The 17,225-nt window shown below is 38.9% G+C and overlaps 1 protein-coding gene across 1 annotated transcript; it reads right to left on the minus strand.

Moving 5' to 3' along the window:
- Positions 1 to 3,350: 3,350 nt before the first annotated feature.
- LOC307025271 (T-box-containing protein TBX6L-like) lies at positions 3,351 to 9,023 on the minus strand. Its single transcript, XM_079659909.1, has 9 exons — positions 8,899 to 9,023; positions 8,046 to 8,193; positions 7,811 to 7,913; positions 6,926 to 7,090; positions 6,698 to 6,844; positions 5,053 to 5,129; positions 4,801 to 4,874; positions 3,903 to 4,095; positions 3,351 to 3,788 (listed from the first exon to the last, which is right to left on the minus strand). Exons 1-9 carry the CDS (start codon positions 8,912 to 8,914, stop codon positions 3,596 to 3,598), a joined length of 1,116 nt encoding a protein of 371 aa, XP_079516035.1. The 5' UTR covers positions 8,915 to 9,023; the 3' UTR covers positions 3,351 to 3,595.
- Between the last annotated feature and the right edge of the window lie 8,202 nt (positions 9,024 to 17,225).

Below are 17,225 nucleotides of genomic sequence, written 5' to 3' on the forward strand. Positions count from 1 at the left end.
GTTTGTTCACAAAGCGGCCTTGTGTCCCTTGAAAGGCGCTATACAAATTGAATCTATTAATATTATTACCGACATACATGGTCTCCAGAGGATGAACCCTTGACCTGTGTTTTAGCTCCACCAGCAGGTCAACGTTTAAAAATATCCAGTAGGGTATAGGCCTACTGGTTCCCAGAAAATGTATCCTAATGACTAAAGTGCCACTTTCAAGTTGAGGTTTTGAGTATAATATATCTCAAAAACGTTTGAGTGAATTGCCATTAAATATTGGCAAAAACCACCACGGATTAATTTTTTTTCTTTCTTTGTCGACCATAACTAACTGCTATTGTTCAGCTGTACCATGTGCTTAGTGAGCAAAATCAGGACTCTCTAAATGGTCGTACTCACAGCCCTTGTCAAGAGATGAGCTCTCCTGATTTTGCTTCTTTCTCGGTCTCTGAAGTCCTTACAGGGTTTGCACTCAATTGATCCTAAAAAGTCTGCCGGGCCTGACGGCCTCGACCCGTTCTTTTTAAAAATTGCAGCTCAGATTATAGCACAACCAGTAACTGATATTTGTAATCTCTCCCTGTCCACTCACACACTGCCAGCTCTTTGGAAGCAAGCTCTGGTATCGCCCCTCTTGAAAGCTGGTGATCCCACTGAGTTAAATAATTATCGTCCTATCTCAAATCTTTCTGTGTTATCAAAGATTCTTGAGTCCCTAGTTTCTACCAAGCTAAAACTTTTTTTTAATTCACACAACATCCTTAACCCTGTGCAATCTGGAGTCAGATCAAAGCACAGTACTGTGACTGCCAGTCTGAAAGTCTTAGACGATATCAAGGCTGCTTTGGATAACAAATCTGTTTGTGTTGCATTGTTTATTGACCTAGCCAAAGCATTTGATACTGTAGATCACCACATTATGTCTACTGTTATGTTGGTGTCTCGTTTCGGTCATAATGCCATTTGCTGGTTTCAGAGTTATCTAACCGACCGTACTCAATGCGTCAGGTTGGGTAGCACTGTCTCTGACCCTGTCACCTTGGAGAAGGGCGTTCCACAGGGCTCTATTCTGGGGCCTTTGCTCTTTTTATTATATGTAAACAATATTTGTAATCAGATGCAATTTTCTACCTATCATATGTATGCTGATGACACTATTGTATATTCATGTACTCCTTCTCTGGATATGGCCGTTTCCAATTTAAAATCTGATTTTATCACGCTGCAGCATGCACTTCTTGATTCCAAACTGCTTTTGAACAGTAAGAGAACCAAAGCAATGCTTTTTGCTCCCAAGTCAGCGTCCTCTTGGCTCTCCATTGACACCCTTGATGGCATCTCTGTTGAGTTTGTTGATACCTACAAATATCTTGGCTTTTGGTTGGACAGTAATCTGAACTTCAAAACACCATATCGAAGTTCTAACAAAGAAATTGAAATTCACTCTTGGCTTCCTTTACAGACTTAAATGTTGTTTTTCAACTTCATCCCGTAAAAAGGTTGGTCTCTGGCTTATTCCTGGTCCCAGCTGGACTACGGTGATACCATTTTATAGATTTGCCTGTCCCACTGTCTTGGCCAAACTTGACCCACTCTACCATGCTTCACTGCGTTATATATCAAATGCACCCTATAGGACTCATCATTGCACACTGTATAGCCTAACTGGATGGTCCTCACCTAGTATGCGTAGGATGCAGCATTGGTTTTTATTAATGTATAAAGCCATTTTAGGAAAGCTTCCACTCTACATAATGTGCCAGATTTGCTCCAGTTTGTGACTTTTACAATCTCAGATCCAGTGCCTGGATACGGTTCCAGGTTCCTGTTATGCCGACTGAGGCTGGAAAAAGGAGTCTCTTTTATTATGGTCCTTGGTCTTGGAATGACCTTCAATCAAGCCTCAAACTGACGGCACTTGTCTCTATAGCCTGTTTTAAATTGAAGTTGTCAGAAGTCCTTACCACCAGCTGCTCTTGCAGTAATAAGTAGTGCCTTTCTTACTGTCCTAATGTGCACAATGTAGTAACTGCTTTTTTCGTCTTTTGTTTTCTTAGTTATGTTCTCTGTATTTTATATGTTTGTGTTATGTGTTATGTGTAACGTTGCTGCCTTCTTGGCCAGGTCAGCATTGTAAATGAGATTTTATCTCAATGCTTTTTATCTGGTTAAATAAAGGTTAAATAAAAATTATGCGCTTATGAAAGTGAGCTAATGTTAGCACCCGCTATGCTATATTCAGCATACTGTATTACTATCTTCATTGTTAGCATGTTAGCATCCACAGCACTGGGCCTAAATACTATCTTGCAGAGCTCTTAATGTAGCTGTTGAATTGCTTATGGATTTAAATGTTATATATTCACAAAAGCCTAAAGCATTAGGAATAGGACCTAAAGACACACAATTGTATTCATTGATTTCCTCAGGATTTATTGTGATAAAAAATGTCCTTAGCCATTAAACACAAACATACAACGTTGTCATTTAGGATGCAAATGCTAATTCTGGCACAATATAACTTGTCTGATGTGACTCTAAAATATATATTTTACATTTAGTTGTTTAACAGAAGTAAAGTGGATATGCATTATCTTCTGGCCCTTTTCCTATTATTCTTGCTATACGCTGTAGACAAAGCCAGAATCATGAGGTTTTTCCAAACATGTTTTTTTTACATATGGGTATCCTTTCATCAGAGCTGCAGATTAAATGCCACACTTATTTCCCAGCTGACTGTATACAGACAATGTATATATTGCATTTTAAAACAATACCTATATATTTTTTAACACAGACAATCATGCAAGGTGTGACTGAACTAGCACATGTGTGATCAGGAATATAAATCCTACTAAATAAGTCTTCACTTGAATATGATTATTGTCTAATTAACAGACAAAAATTAAAGTGAACCTCACAAAAAATACAAGCTTTTTGAAATACACTACATTTTTTACACAATTGTACAATGTTATCACAAACTGGAGTGACATGTCAGTCAGTCCCAGGTCTGCCTGTGACACAGTGACAATATTCCTTCAAGGCTTTAGTGCAGGGGTGTCCAAACTACGGCTCAGGGGCCAAATGTGGCCCGCGGACCCTTTTGAATTGGCCCCCAGCAAATTCAAAAAGTATAATTTGCATATCACAAATGAAACTTGTGGTTGTCTTCTGTCTACTTCTTAAATATAAATGTAAACATATATTACACAGTTGTAATCATGTGTTAATAAGACCACTTTTCAAATAAATTCAGTCAATTAAAGTTGGAAACATTTTTCTATCATATCTTAGTTGATAAGAAAAAAGCCCAATGACTTATTTACATAACAAGCTTGAAATACACCCTTCTTATTTCTCCTTATTATAATCAATCTGAGGCTTCTGTTTTAAGGGATGAGCTGCCAACACTCACAAGCATAATTCACCTACATTTGATTGATTTTGCTAACTTATAACTGAACTTATGAGGCAATATAACTCTAGTGAGTGGCCAGGCCCATATATTTTTCTGTATGTGGCCCTCGGTGAAAACAGTTTAGACACCCCTGCTTTAGTGGTTTCATCCCCGTTAATATTGTCATCATATTGAAAATGGTCACTAACAAGAGTAGGAGAAGAGCGGATACTGGCTCCAATCCCCAGCCTGGCTGTGGTGGTGAGGATAATGGTAGTAGCCATGTTGTTGGGAAGTGTGTTCAGCTGTGGAGAGTGGATGATGTGGAGGGTGGAGGAGAGAGTGTGCTGCATCTACTTCATTGGAATGCAGCGGATATCTGGCGTACTCTAGAGATCTACAGGGATGAAAGATTGATATGGAGGTTACATGTCATGGATCACCAGCTTGCATCTTATTTTTCTCTACTGTCCATTGGATTTTATCTCATCTTGGAAATCCTAAATCGTACCTGTAGGGCTGGTATGGCACGGACGCAGGCACCATCTGTTCTTCACAGCTGTAGTCGTACTCCTGCGGCTCCAGGGGCTCGGTGTGGACACTCTCCTGCTCCGATGAACAGGCTGAAAGGTCGTGCTCCTTCAAGGGCTGCTCATCCTTCCCCGCCTTCACTGACTGAGAGGTGGAGGGCATCCTCTGCAGGCCTGCGAGGGAAATACAATGATCAATAAGACTGGCACGTTGATTTAAAGGAATTTTTTGATTTGATTCGATTCTATTTATTTCGAAAGTGTAAAACAATAATACAAAAATTTAACATGAGAATTATTATACAGTACAAAATTAATCAGTGTCAAATTGATATACATAAATATTACTGACTCTAAATTATGTATAAACAAATAATCTATTTATGTATAAACAAAGAATCTACTTAATTACACATCCGAAAAGGGGTGGGAAAAAGTTTACATTTATTTAATCCCACCCCTTCTCCCAAAAACGAAATTACTAACATTTATATATTTTTTTATATTTAATTTATTTTTATTTTTAAAGAAATACATTTGTTATTGAAAAAAAACATAAAACAACAAATAAATAAACAGATAAATAAACAAACAAATAAGCAGATAAATAAACAAACAAGTAAGCATATAAATAAACAAACAAATACATAACAGAGGTAAATGATATTCAAGAAAAGATAAAATAAGAAACCAAATAAATAAATAAACTGCAAACACTCAGTTATGATTAAATAACGTGGCCTTATACCTTTTTTAAAACAGTTTTAAGTTCGGACATGCCTTGAGCTCCTCATTTAAAGGAATACTTCTCCTTCCTAGGAATTTCCTCTGTTGTTGTTTGAGAAACACTAAATCATAAAAAAAAACAGAAGGGCTTACCTGGAGGACTGGTGCAAAGATCTTCCCTCTCCAGTCGGGCTCTTTTCACAGGAGAGCTTCTGTTGGAACGACACCTGAAGAAAAATATTTTTTAAAAAATGATTTCACTATTCTGGCCATTCTGATTATATGTGTTTATATTGGAATACAACTATATGTTCTACTGAAGTGAAAGAACATCTCTTTTAATTCAAATCTATATGTATATAATGTAAGACAAAAACAGGAACATGCACGTTTATTTATTCTCACCTTTTGCTGTGGGAATGAGTGCCTCCCTCCCTAAATCCCTTAGCGAATGGGTTGTGGTTGATCTTCAATTTGGTGATCTTTAAAAGGCAAGAAGAGAAAGCTGTCAAACTGTTTGGGGGCTCAGATCCATTACATATCATTTAGCTGATGCTTTTATCCAAAGTGACTTACAATAAGTGCAAAAAAACATGAAGAATCAAACTCCGAACAACAAGGAAAGTGCATATATATTCACTTCAAGAAAGATCATACCATAGTAAGTGCTGCTGCAGTAAGAAGGCCTAAATTAACTCAACAAGTGGTTTGTTTTTTGTTTCATCATCTTAAAGGTGACCTATTATGCAAAATCCACTTTTTCATGTCTTTTATACATAAACATGTTTCCCCTCTGTGTAAAGAGAATCTAAAAGTTTCAGGAAAAAATATTTGCTCACTTTTCGCCGGCGGAGACAAACACAACAATATTGCACGAAACTGTGTCTCAGGGCTTCTTAACATTACATTACATTTAGCTGACGCTTTTATACAAAGCTACTTACAATAAGTGCGTTCGACCAACAAAGTACAACCTTGAAGAAAACAGAATCATATCAGTACATCAGGTTTCACAGAGCTAAAACATTTCAAGTGCTACTCAACAGGCTTTAGATAAGCCAGCCCTTTGTTAGTATGTAAGTGCTTTGTTAATAATTCTATCGCTCGAAGTGGAGTCGAAAGAGATGAGTTTTCAGTCTGCGCCGGAAGATGTGGAAGCTTTCTGCTGTCCTGATTTCAATGGGGAGCTCATTCCACCATTTTGGAGCCAGGATAGCAAACCCACGAGTCTTTGCTGATGGGAACTTGGGTCCCCCTCGCAGTGCGGGTGCAGCGAGCTGTTTGGCTGATGCAGAGCGGAGTGCACGTGCTGGGGTGTACGGTTTAACCATGTCCTGGATGTAGGAAGGGCCAGATCCATTCGCAGCGCATTGAAGTGGATTCTAGCAGTTACCGGAAACCAGTGACATTAACATTTAACAACCTATTAATGTGTCATACCCACTTAACGGGAAGAAACTCAGCTATCAGAAAATATTAACAATGTTTAGCTAAACGAAACACAAGGGTAATACCAATTAGCACTAAGCGAAGAAATGCTAACGCACTTAGCACATAACTCACGGTAGAGATATGTTATACTTCATGCTATCTGCACAAAGTAAATATCATATGAAAGCTGAGATTCCACAGATTCCATTGGTATAAGTTTCATAACTGACCAAAAGACAACACACAACTTCGCTTTACGGGGCCAAAACGGCAAATACGTCTTACCTTGGCTGTTTTCTGATCAAAAGTTGTGTTTAAAGGCATTACAGCGCATATAAACGCCGCTGAAGGTTAATCCAATGCCTCTGTGGCGCTTTGAAATGATTACTGATAATCCATCATAACATTTATGGCAATAAACATATTTTTCATTAGAGTGTAACAGAGCTTTCGGGTTTGGGCAAACTGCGTGCGCATCACTCTCACTCCTCAATGGTAATGTCTAGATTGATTTAGGAACACTTCAGAGACATGTTTTGTATATATCTGAGACCTATAATATATTGATGAAAAAGAGTATAATAGGAGACCTTTAATGTGTTGTTAAACTGCTGCATACCTTTGGGTTTTGGTAAGCGGTCACTGTAGTGAAGGTGGTCTCTGGGAAGGAGAAGGTCTGGAAGGGGCCCCAGCGGACGGTGTAGGGACTGTCTGCCTGGGTGATGTGAAACCTGGGGTAGTAGCGATGCATGGAGTGCACAATGATCTGATGGGTAGAAGAGCAGAGTGAGTAAAAAGCACATTCGGTATGTTTAGTCAACATAGCATGTGTGTAAGGGGGTCTTACATGGCCGTGCTGGTCCAAGGTGTTGTTGGTGAGCTTCATCCTGAGAAAAGACAATGGCTGCTTCATCCAGTGACTTCCTGGGGCAGGGGAGTCTGGATGCATGTATGTCCGACACGGGGGCTGGGGCTCTGACTTCCCCGCCACCTCCCACTGCTCCTTTTTCCACTACAGAGAAATGGGGGATGGATGAAAGGTTAGATGTAAGACATGAGGTTTAATCCAAAGTTTTCATGAAGCAAGAAATACGTTATTTATTCAACAAGAGAAAAATAAAGCTGAGGTATTAACACATTTTTAGTCTATACATCTTATAGATAGATAGATAGATAGATAGATAGATAGATAGATAGATAGATAGATAGATAGATAGATAGATTCCCAATTTGGGAAAGGTTTGCAGCATAAAAAACACAATGCAATGTCTTCAGATAAATTAAGACACAGAAATAAACAGTCCAATATATTTCAGAAATATAAATACAATAGCATTACAGTTTTCTGATCATGTATGGAAACTCATAAATACATCTTTGTTTAATAATTTCATCGCACCTTAAAAAACGTATCCCTATCTCTACTACATTACTTTCCCTTCTTTTTTACAAGTGTGTGCTAAAAGCAATATCTGTGACCAAATGGGCCATAGCAGTTAGTGGCTCCTCATTCACAACAGTGAATAGAAAGGGATGCTAATTGATTGGGCCTCCAGCCGTGAATGCACAAACAGGAAGCAATGAAAGGCTTTGAAATGCAGCGGTGAACGGCCCACAGTGGGCAGGCCGCAGACTGCTGCGTTTTACATACTGCTGCGTTTTACATACTGCTGCTTTGAATCCCCAAATGTTGTGCTTACAGTACTCAAGTGTGTGTTACATATGCATGTACCCTGTATTTGAAGCTGTCTGCAGGAACCATATCTATCATGACGACGTAATTTGCAAAAGGTTGGAGCCCTGAGAGTCTGATGCTGCAGTATGGAAACATTCTCCTGAAAATAAGAAGAAAGTGAATTTAAATGTTTTTATAAAAGCAGGAAATGGCTCTGAATCTCAGTTTTGGTGTTCTTTGTGATAAATAATGTATAGCAGTGCTGGAGGACTTCAGTGGGTAGCGTTGTTACCTTCCATGCTTTGTAATTATCATCTCTGTCCCGCTGCTGTGGAAGGACTTCCAGAGATCAGCGCTCTCCAGGGTCATCCTGATGCAGCCCTGCTGGTATGAGTCAGCTGTCTGAGGGGAGCGGGGCATGCTCAGATGCAGTTTGGAGTCTGTGGAGAAAATACACATTCTGCTAAATCAGATGTATTCATGGTAACTGTGACTGGCTTATAGCAGTTTATAGGAGTATTAAAAACAGGAAAGATATATTCAGCAGATCTTGAGACAACTCAGCATAGTTTTGCACTTTAAATCTCAATTTCTATACGAATCAGTAAACCCTGACAAAGCAAATTCAACAACTAATTGATAAGGCATGGTCCAATGCATCTTGCATTCGGCAAAATCTGAATACACCAGAGAGAGAGAGATATATAGAGATAAAGAGAGAGAGAGAAAGAGAGAAAGAGAGATAGAGAGAGATAGAGAGAGAGATACTGAGTACATGATTACTCCCAAAGAAGGGAAATGTACGTTGTTACAGCAGAAAAAGAGCCAAAGACAAGAAAAGTATTAAAGTAAAAAAAAAAAAAAAAAAAAAATATATATATATATATATATATATATATATATAATAAGAAATAGAATACAATTACAAAGTTACACAATTTACAAAAATACACACCGTTCAACAGTTCTGAGGATTTAGCAGCCAGGTATATATTGCACAGTTATTAACGGCATATATATATATATTGCACAAATAGCACATATTGCACTTAACCATTAACTTAGCTCAACATGAAAAACACATTCACATTCCATATGCATGCTCATTCAAGCTTTTAACATTGATTAAGATCATCATCACTTACCAGAGATGTGTTGCATGGTACTGTGTCCTCCTAATATCAACACCAACAGAAGTCCTGAGAGAGTCCTGAGTGCTGCTTTCAGATGTTCTGACACTGGAGGTAAATACACCCGGGGTCTCTATCTTTGAAAGCTCTGAGCCTTGAACTTCATTGGTCATCACAGAAAAGGGTGGGGTCTAAAGAGCAGGGGGTGAAGAGAGGGCAGGTAAGATATATAATTTCCTATTGCCAATAATAAAACCCATTTGCCCTACCATGTTATAGATATATACTCTATTGATCCCAATGATTTCGTAACAGAAGCAGCAGTGTGTTCAGACCAATACAAATACCTAAAAAGTGGAATAGAGAATTAACAATTACAAATAAAATGTACATGAAAAATATTGTATCGAATACAAACAATATATAATATTCTGGATAATTGACTGTGACAAAAGTAGCCGTGAAATATATTTGTTTTAAAGAAAATAAAAGTACAGAAATATAATCACTTAAATGGAATAGAAAGCTGATTTCCAGGGTAAAAAACAACAATTTGTTCTATGACGTTGTACCCAAAGACATCATAAGCTACCTTGGGATGATCTAGCCGTGCTCCCATGTCCTAGGCCTGAAATGCATACAATATTCTTTCTCATTGGGTCACAGCTGAGGACAGTGAGCTGAATTTCAAAGTGCCCGGGGGGGGGGGGGAAGAGCAGACAAACAAGTCCCTTCCTGGCAGCTCTGGATGTGTATTGCAAACAAATCGTAAGATTACAGAGGTGATGGGAGCTGCGGCCTTGACAATGCTGCTGATCCTATGAGGCCATTTGGCCCGGCCCCCCCCCACGCCATACGGCCTCCATAGTCTGGGAGGAAAGGGTCTCTGAAGGTGCCAGCAGTTAGCAGCCCGTTAACATGAAAGACTGACGGGAGGAAGGGAAGAGCAGCAGTGTGGGACTTGAGAGGACAATGTTCAGAGTTTACAGCCCAATTAATTAAATCCTACATGAGTTACATCGGGGGGCATTTTCTTCTTTGTTTAAATTCTAGTGAAGTCTCAAAGACAACTGAATATTCCAGGCTGGTTTTGGGGGGAAATGTGAATATAAGATTATCAAAGCATCCTGAATAGTTCCATTTGGTGAAAGGTTCATACATATAAAATACGGATCCTAAGGGTCTTGAACGTGAGGACGTTTGAACAAGCTAATGTAGAATATATGACACTGTCTGACCGAGGAGGATTTCTGCAACCTTAAAGCTTCTCCAGAAAAAAGGAACAAAAACTAGATAAGGGGTTAAACTCTGCCTATCTTATGTATCTGTAAAAAGGCTATCATTGTTTACCATACTTCTAGAGATGGAGAACATACTAAACAAAAGGTCAAAGGTTAACTATAAACCTGGTTTAACTTTAGTGTTGCCAACATGCATCAAAAATGGTACCTTGGTTTAGATATTGTTATATTTGTTTGACCTTAATGACTCCTTTAAGAAATCAGAGAGCTCATAGTTGGGAAAGCAAAAAATAGTGCCTCTCTGGTGTACACAAAGTAGTGTTAATACCAACTGGACTGCATCATCATATGATTTACCTGATGACCGCCCCTGAATTTTCAACACTCTCTAGAACGAGTGTCTTGATGCCTTTGTGAGGCCTTTCTGCTCTGACTGTGGGCATGTTTGAACATTTCTCCTGTTCTTAAATCAGGCCTGCATATGGGATTCAGTGTTCCTGCCTGTGGCATGTGTCACCTCTGCAGCTCTGCTACAAAGTCAAGTTGCTGTATAGAGGAGGATATCATTAACCTCTGCTTCTTCTAATAGTGTTTCAGCATGATTTGGCACTGCTGTAATTGGAATGCAAATGAAGTACAGTCAACAGTTTTTCATTGGATTCGTGTTACTTCACTGTTTGTAAACTGCACATCACAAGATTGGAAGTAGTATTTCCCCTGCATTGCTTTTGTTGTGTGCCTGGTTTCTGTGATGCATCAGTTCTGCTGCAGTAAAAATAACTCATGGCACAGGAAATGATGGTGGTTTCGACAGTTTCGAAAAGTTAGAGTAAGCATGCAGCTGGAAGACGCAGTGCATGGCCTCGGTGGCGGCAGTTCAGAGGCATGAGGTGGAAGATGAGTGGCTGGATGGGTGAGGTGAATTATCTGAGGTACACCCCAAAGAAAGTCATCTGAAACCCAGGAGGAGAGTTGTGTGTTTGTGTGTGGAGGCCAAATCCATTACATCTTCATCTGTGTCAGACAGAGATACAACACGAAGATATCATTGTGAATCTGCTTTGTAACATTTAAAGCAAAGTTTAATTTATTTAACACAATCGTATCCCTAAAATTGGATCCAGAAGTCATGCCAGGACATACTATTACTAGCCTTTGCTTTTATGTATTCTTCTTTCTGTGTCTCTCCAATCCCTCATATGTGTAAACCTTCTTGGTAATAAAACGGATTCTGATTCTGATAAAGCACCACAATTCTATTTTTCGATCAACTTTTGAATGATGAAGACATTTCCAGAAACCAAATTAAAGTTGAACTGGCTTCTTATTTGCTAATACTGCCACCTACTGGAAATGTCCTTATAAACTCTGAATGAGAGCTACTAATCCATCTACTTATACATTATACATATACACTATTGCCTTGTATTTGTGAACTTTGATTGGTAATGCCCACAATGCAATGCAAATTACATGAATAGAAAAATACCAATGCATTTTCTAATAACCCAGACGAAAGATGCAAAGTTAACAAGGTTTTAGCAAATTTGTGATGAATAGACTTGTATTTGTAGTAGGAATAATGAGTAATAAATACAATCACATATATATATAAATGAACACACACAGGATAAGATGATAGAAAACATTATGATGATGCAAAACATTTAGAAAAACCACTTTTCCTCACATATGTATACTTAATCTTGAATACATTCACACGTACTGCCGGGGGATTGAGAAATGCCTATAGGAAATCAGCAGTTTCTGCACACTGCAATTCCCCGGTCTGCTGAGCACGCTGTCACATGCATTTGGGAAAATTAACTTTTCTGCACCTAATATAATAATGAAAAGAACTCTCTCTGAAGGGCCTTTAACAACACATAATGCTCTTTAACTGGAGCAAACATGTTATTAGGAGGAATGCAGTGACCAAAGACATTCTGAATTATTGCCAAGAATGAAGACGTTTATGCCTATCAGTTTCTACCCTGCACTTTCATTATTGGATTGTAAAGAGGTGTTTTGGCAGAGGCTTAGGAAAACATGAAGGTGGAAAATGAATCTATTCATTCTCACTTTGGTGGTAAAATATCATGTTTGTGGTTTACTAAGATTAACCTGAAGACAGGTAATATGTCTACACAGGAATTCACTGTTTAAGTTTAATGTATTAAAGGCATTGAGGCTGCTGACCCCTTGTTCATTTTCAGGTGCATTCATGTTGTTAATAAAAAACAGAACGTATACAAGGAAAGAAATTAACAGGCAGGAAAATAAATATACTGCAAGTCCTCGTTCTAGTTATTTTAAAACCGATGTTTAAAAAGATGTTCATGTTTTCAAGGCAATGACTTTTTAGCTTGGTAAATTACAGGGAATTAAAAAGAAAGGGAAAGAGAAGAGAAGCTAATGGAACAATTTAGCTGAATAAATTAGAGCAGTAAGGGAGGGAGCAAGGCGAGACAAGGAGAAGGGCAAGCATTTGAATCACGTGTATGCAGATCTGGAAAACGAGATGCAAGATTATATTAAATCAGACAATAATAAACAGTGACACCATCTTGAAACAAATACTTACCGAATTAAGAAGAAGGAGATCCCTTGACAAATCACAGATTCAGCCATGGGGCATATTGAGTGACCGAACTGAGTCTCACTGGAATATAAACGTTCTGCTCTCTGTTTAGGTTATTTATATATATATATATATGTATGCATATATGTATGCGTTGTGTGTATTGTTTGTCAATGTGTTTTTGTGTGTTATGTAGGCCTATTGTTCAAACAATTTCAAATAAAGTTTTAAAAAAATAAAAAAGAGAAGGGCAAGAGGAAGGAAAGCCAGAGGGAAAAGCCCTTAAGAGAGAGCGCATGAAAAGAAAAAAGAGCAACAGTAACAGATAAAAAGTTGGATCATCTTGGTGAAACACAGGGAGTGTTTTTAAAAAAAATTGAGTTTCAAAGTTTGTTTCAGGAGTTGTAAAGTAGAATATCAATAATTCAACAGGTCAGTTGCTGTATGACTCTTGCCCCTTTCACATCAACGCGGTTCCAGGGCCGGTTCGGAGCTAGAGCCTGATAAGCACCGGCATTTCCTGTTCACAACGCAGCGGAGCCGGCTCTTTTCGCCGAAAACCGATTCTTACCATACACACATTTTTTTAAAGCAAGAACCGCATACTTCACGCTTACGTCGGAGGTGGGGGCAGGGATCAACCTCCTGAACAACAACAAAAAGCCCACGTTTTGTACAGTTTGCAAACAATGATGGAAAACCCCAAATGTACGGCACTGGTCAACTGAAGAGACCAGCTACCTTCGGGGTGGTTTTGGACCCACCGTGAACTCGCTCTCTCGAGTCGATTGTGTTGGACGAGACCCTTAATGTGCGGAGCTCATCTGATGCTGGTGAGTTATGCATTTCCGATTTGATTTATTTGTGACTTTTTGTTTTACAACATAAACTAAACCATGTAGCATCCTGGTCTACTACACTGATGTGCATCCAAACTAGCATGCTAATGCTAACAAGCGGGTATCCCCATGGCAAAGACAGTTAACGCCCCCAATGTATCTTCTTTCTTCTCACTAACGATGTATGATTTGTTGACGGGTTACTTTTGTTCATTGTGTTTATATTGTGTTAACAGAAATATCTGGTTTAGAGTATACCGTGTCGGAACCACCACTACCGTCGGCGTGTAACACGCCAGTGCACATGCAACGGTCTCCTCTTGCCACAAGCAGCTCTTCCCAGGAATCTCTGCTCCGAGTGACCCTAACCCGACCGCGTCTATCGTTACTAAGAGAGAACAATTACATATTTAAATGATAAAATTACATTTTTTGGGTATCCTTTTTTTGAACTGTCTGTTTAAAATTAATCGAAGCATCAGAAAAAAAAAGCTTTTGAAAATAATATTATATTTTGATTTAGGTCAAAATATTATATTTGTAAACCTGAAGAGTTAGTGCCAGTGCCTCACCAGCCATGAACCTCACTGCAGAAGCTTATATATAGAAGTCTTCTGTGCCCCACCACTTTTAACGCCACTGGGCATAGTCATTGTACTAGTTGTTGAAGTTATGAAACTGCGGCCATAATAACAATACAAACATTTCATTACACAGTAGCCTATATCTATATGCTAATATACATCAAATATAAAATGTCATGAATACTGTGTTGACTTGTATGTTTCCCTTTGTAGTTAAAAGGAAGCGGGATTTGTCATCTGGCCTTCTCTTGTTTATGGAGAAGAGGCAGGAGAGGCTACTGGAGCATCGCCAGGCCATGCTTCAGCTGGAGCAGGAGTCCAATGATGAGTTCAAACATGCTTTGGACAGCCTAGAGCAGCACCAACAGTCATGGCTTGGCTTGATAGGCAGGATGGTGACGGTGATGGAGACCAATTAAAAAAAAAAAAGCTGACCATGTTGTGGTATGTTGCAGCCTACAATTTTTCTTTGTACCTTTGATTTTTTTCAGAGGATATTTTCTTCTTTTTTTTTGTATACACATTATTTTTAATAAGTATATTTTCCACGCTTTTTTGTAAATACTACTACTATTTCTTGTTTATAAGAATATTGTTCAGACTTTTCTGTATTGACATTATTTGATTTGTATATAAAATAAACAAAAGTTATCTACAGTCTATGAGCACTCTGATCTAGTGATTTTATTGAAAAAAAACCCTGCTGATCAGTTCATGTTAAAATGTTATATTTCACCACCAGCAGAGGGCAGCAGAGAGCCAACAGTTTATATGGGAAAATTAGTATAGTTTAACTTGCTTGCATATTTGTAATGGTTTTAAGAATGAATTAAAGTTGCCTATCTCTACCATAAAAATCAGTATGAGCTAATACTTAGTTTAAAAGCTAATCCACACTTTACTTTTATTTGCGATAATGGTTGCTTGCCATGGGAAGTTTAAAGACTAACTCACCATCAGAAACCCCTGTATGAAAGGAAAACTATCAAGAAAAACCTCAATGGGAAGAACCAAAACTACAATTCAAACTCAGGACTTTCCTGCTGTGAGTCTCTTTATTTAGCATTATCTAGAAAGCTTGAACAATAATGTTGTTTAAAAACTCAGACACATGTTCAGAAAGCAGCACTGAATCGTTTCCTATAGCAGTTAACATCCCACCACATTCTCACTGCAACACCTTCTGAGTTTTGAAGGAAATTGCTCCAGCGGTAAATATTTCAGCTTCAGTTTGCCTCCCCTCAGACTGATGGATTGGCTCTGCCCGGCCTACATGAACCCCGTCATTGATAATGGGTGCAAAGGCCTTCGGGTGTCATTTCCAGTTAAAGAAAAGGATCCATGCCTGCACAGCAGTATCTCACATATTTAAATAAATCTACATATTTGTAGCATGGCTGAACCCACTTGTATATGAGTTTAGTTATGCTGGCGGAGGGCGTTAGAGTTACATGGTGGGATTTATAACTCATGAGTATTCCATGTGCATTCAACATATTGAATCTATATGTGTGAGGTCAAAACAGGTTTGAACACAACTTTCTTCAGTTCCTACAATTGGGTTGTTTTCATTGTGGTCCAAAAGCAACTGCTCTTTATTCCGTGTCGTTATCCCACGGCCCCAGCGCTGTCCCTTGTCAGGTGTTTGGAGGTGTGTGGTGTTTGGAGGTGTGTGTTGTGTATTCTGCCCCTGTGCCAGCTTCAGGGGTCTTGCTCCCAGCTCTTTGATGTGTGTGTGAGGACAGGCCAACGGCAGAATGGACAGTCACAACAACAGCTGCTCTCCCCCCCCCCATCAGACCACCACCTCCCGTTCTGTGGAGTGCTCTCCTGAAATCAAATAGTCTGAACACAAACAAACACACACTCACAGAAATAATCCTGTGTGTGTGTGGGGGGGGGTTACCGAGCTACCAGCAATACTAAGAGATTGTCTGAAAGAGGTCATAGTTCAGAATTCATATTACTTCAAAGCACTTTCCACCTCCATATTGCAAGACACACTTACAATAAAATGTGAAAGATCTGAGAAGAGAACAATATCCATCTTCCTATAAGAACTTCAAAAAGGAGAGTCCTCCTTATGCCGCAATAAACTGCTGGGTAAATGTCAATGTATGTATAAGTGTACCATGAGAAATGTCTCGGTTAAATGATATAGGCATCGCAGAATGTACCTTTTGATGCCATTTCTTTTTTGGTCAGGGCTGTAATGCAGAATGTATCACTTTATTATTTATTATGGACATTGTTTGGAGAAGGAATCTTGTGAATTTAGTTTGTTTCAGGTATTTGTGAATGGATTTAGTCAATTATTCTGCCAAAGATTATCATCCTGTTAGAACTTAATGTAGCACTCATTTGTCCACTTTCTTTTCGAAATGTAAATGAGTCAACACTTTAAAAAAAGGCCCTAGTTGTAATGCTTGTCAATAAACAGACCATATGAGCCGTGGGTAAACTGTCTCCTAACTCCTTTGTGGATCGTGTTCTTAATACTAAATTGTCTTTTTATCTTTGGTGTTATCTCTCTGGAGATGACATTTACATTTCCTTTCTCTACAGCTATTTGTCCTTTTCAGTTCAGTTCTGTTTCTGCCTGTTTCTCACCCTGTGTATCTTGTCCCTTAATCTCTCACTTCCTGTCCTACTGTACGCTCTTGTCCTGTTAACTATCCCACTGCAAATTCTCAGATGTACTGCTCTAGAATATTTTGGTTACGCTGTGATTGAATAGTTCTGCCGACTTAAGCAGGAGAGTGCCATGTGGCGACTCTAGAAAAAGCTCTAACGATGATGACAGTATTTGAACGAATTCCGTGAAATAGCAAAGTGTCGATTTCTACATTCATATTTCTAGTATTTCTACATTGAAATACCTAATTGTTCTGGTAGTAAGTGTCCCATCCCGCTGCCTGTGCCTGTGGGTGCAGGTGTTCTCCTGGTGGCTGCTGAGCATCACCAGTTAATTAACACCACTGGAGTGTGGCAAGAGGATGGGAAGGCAAACTGCTGCTGTTGGCAGAAATGGCGATTGAGTGACTTTTTCAACTTAATTTTTTACTTCAAAACCGAATGGGTCTGCAATATTATGGTA

The sequence above is a fragment of the Notothenia rossii genome (assembly GCF_949606895.1).
Source record: "Notothenia rossii genome assembly, chromosome: 11".
Taxonomy (NCBI): domain Eukaryota; kingdom Metazoa; phylum Chordata; class Actinopteri; order Perciformes; family Nototheniidae; genus Notothenia; species Notothenia rossii.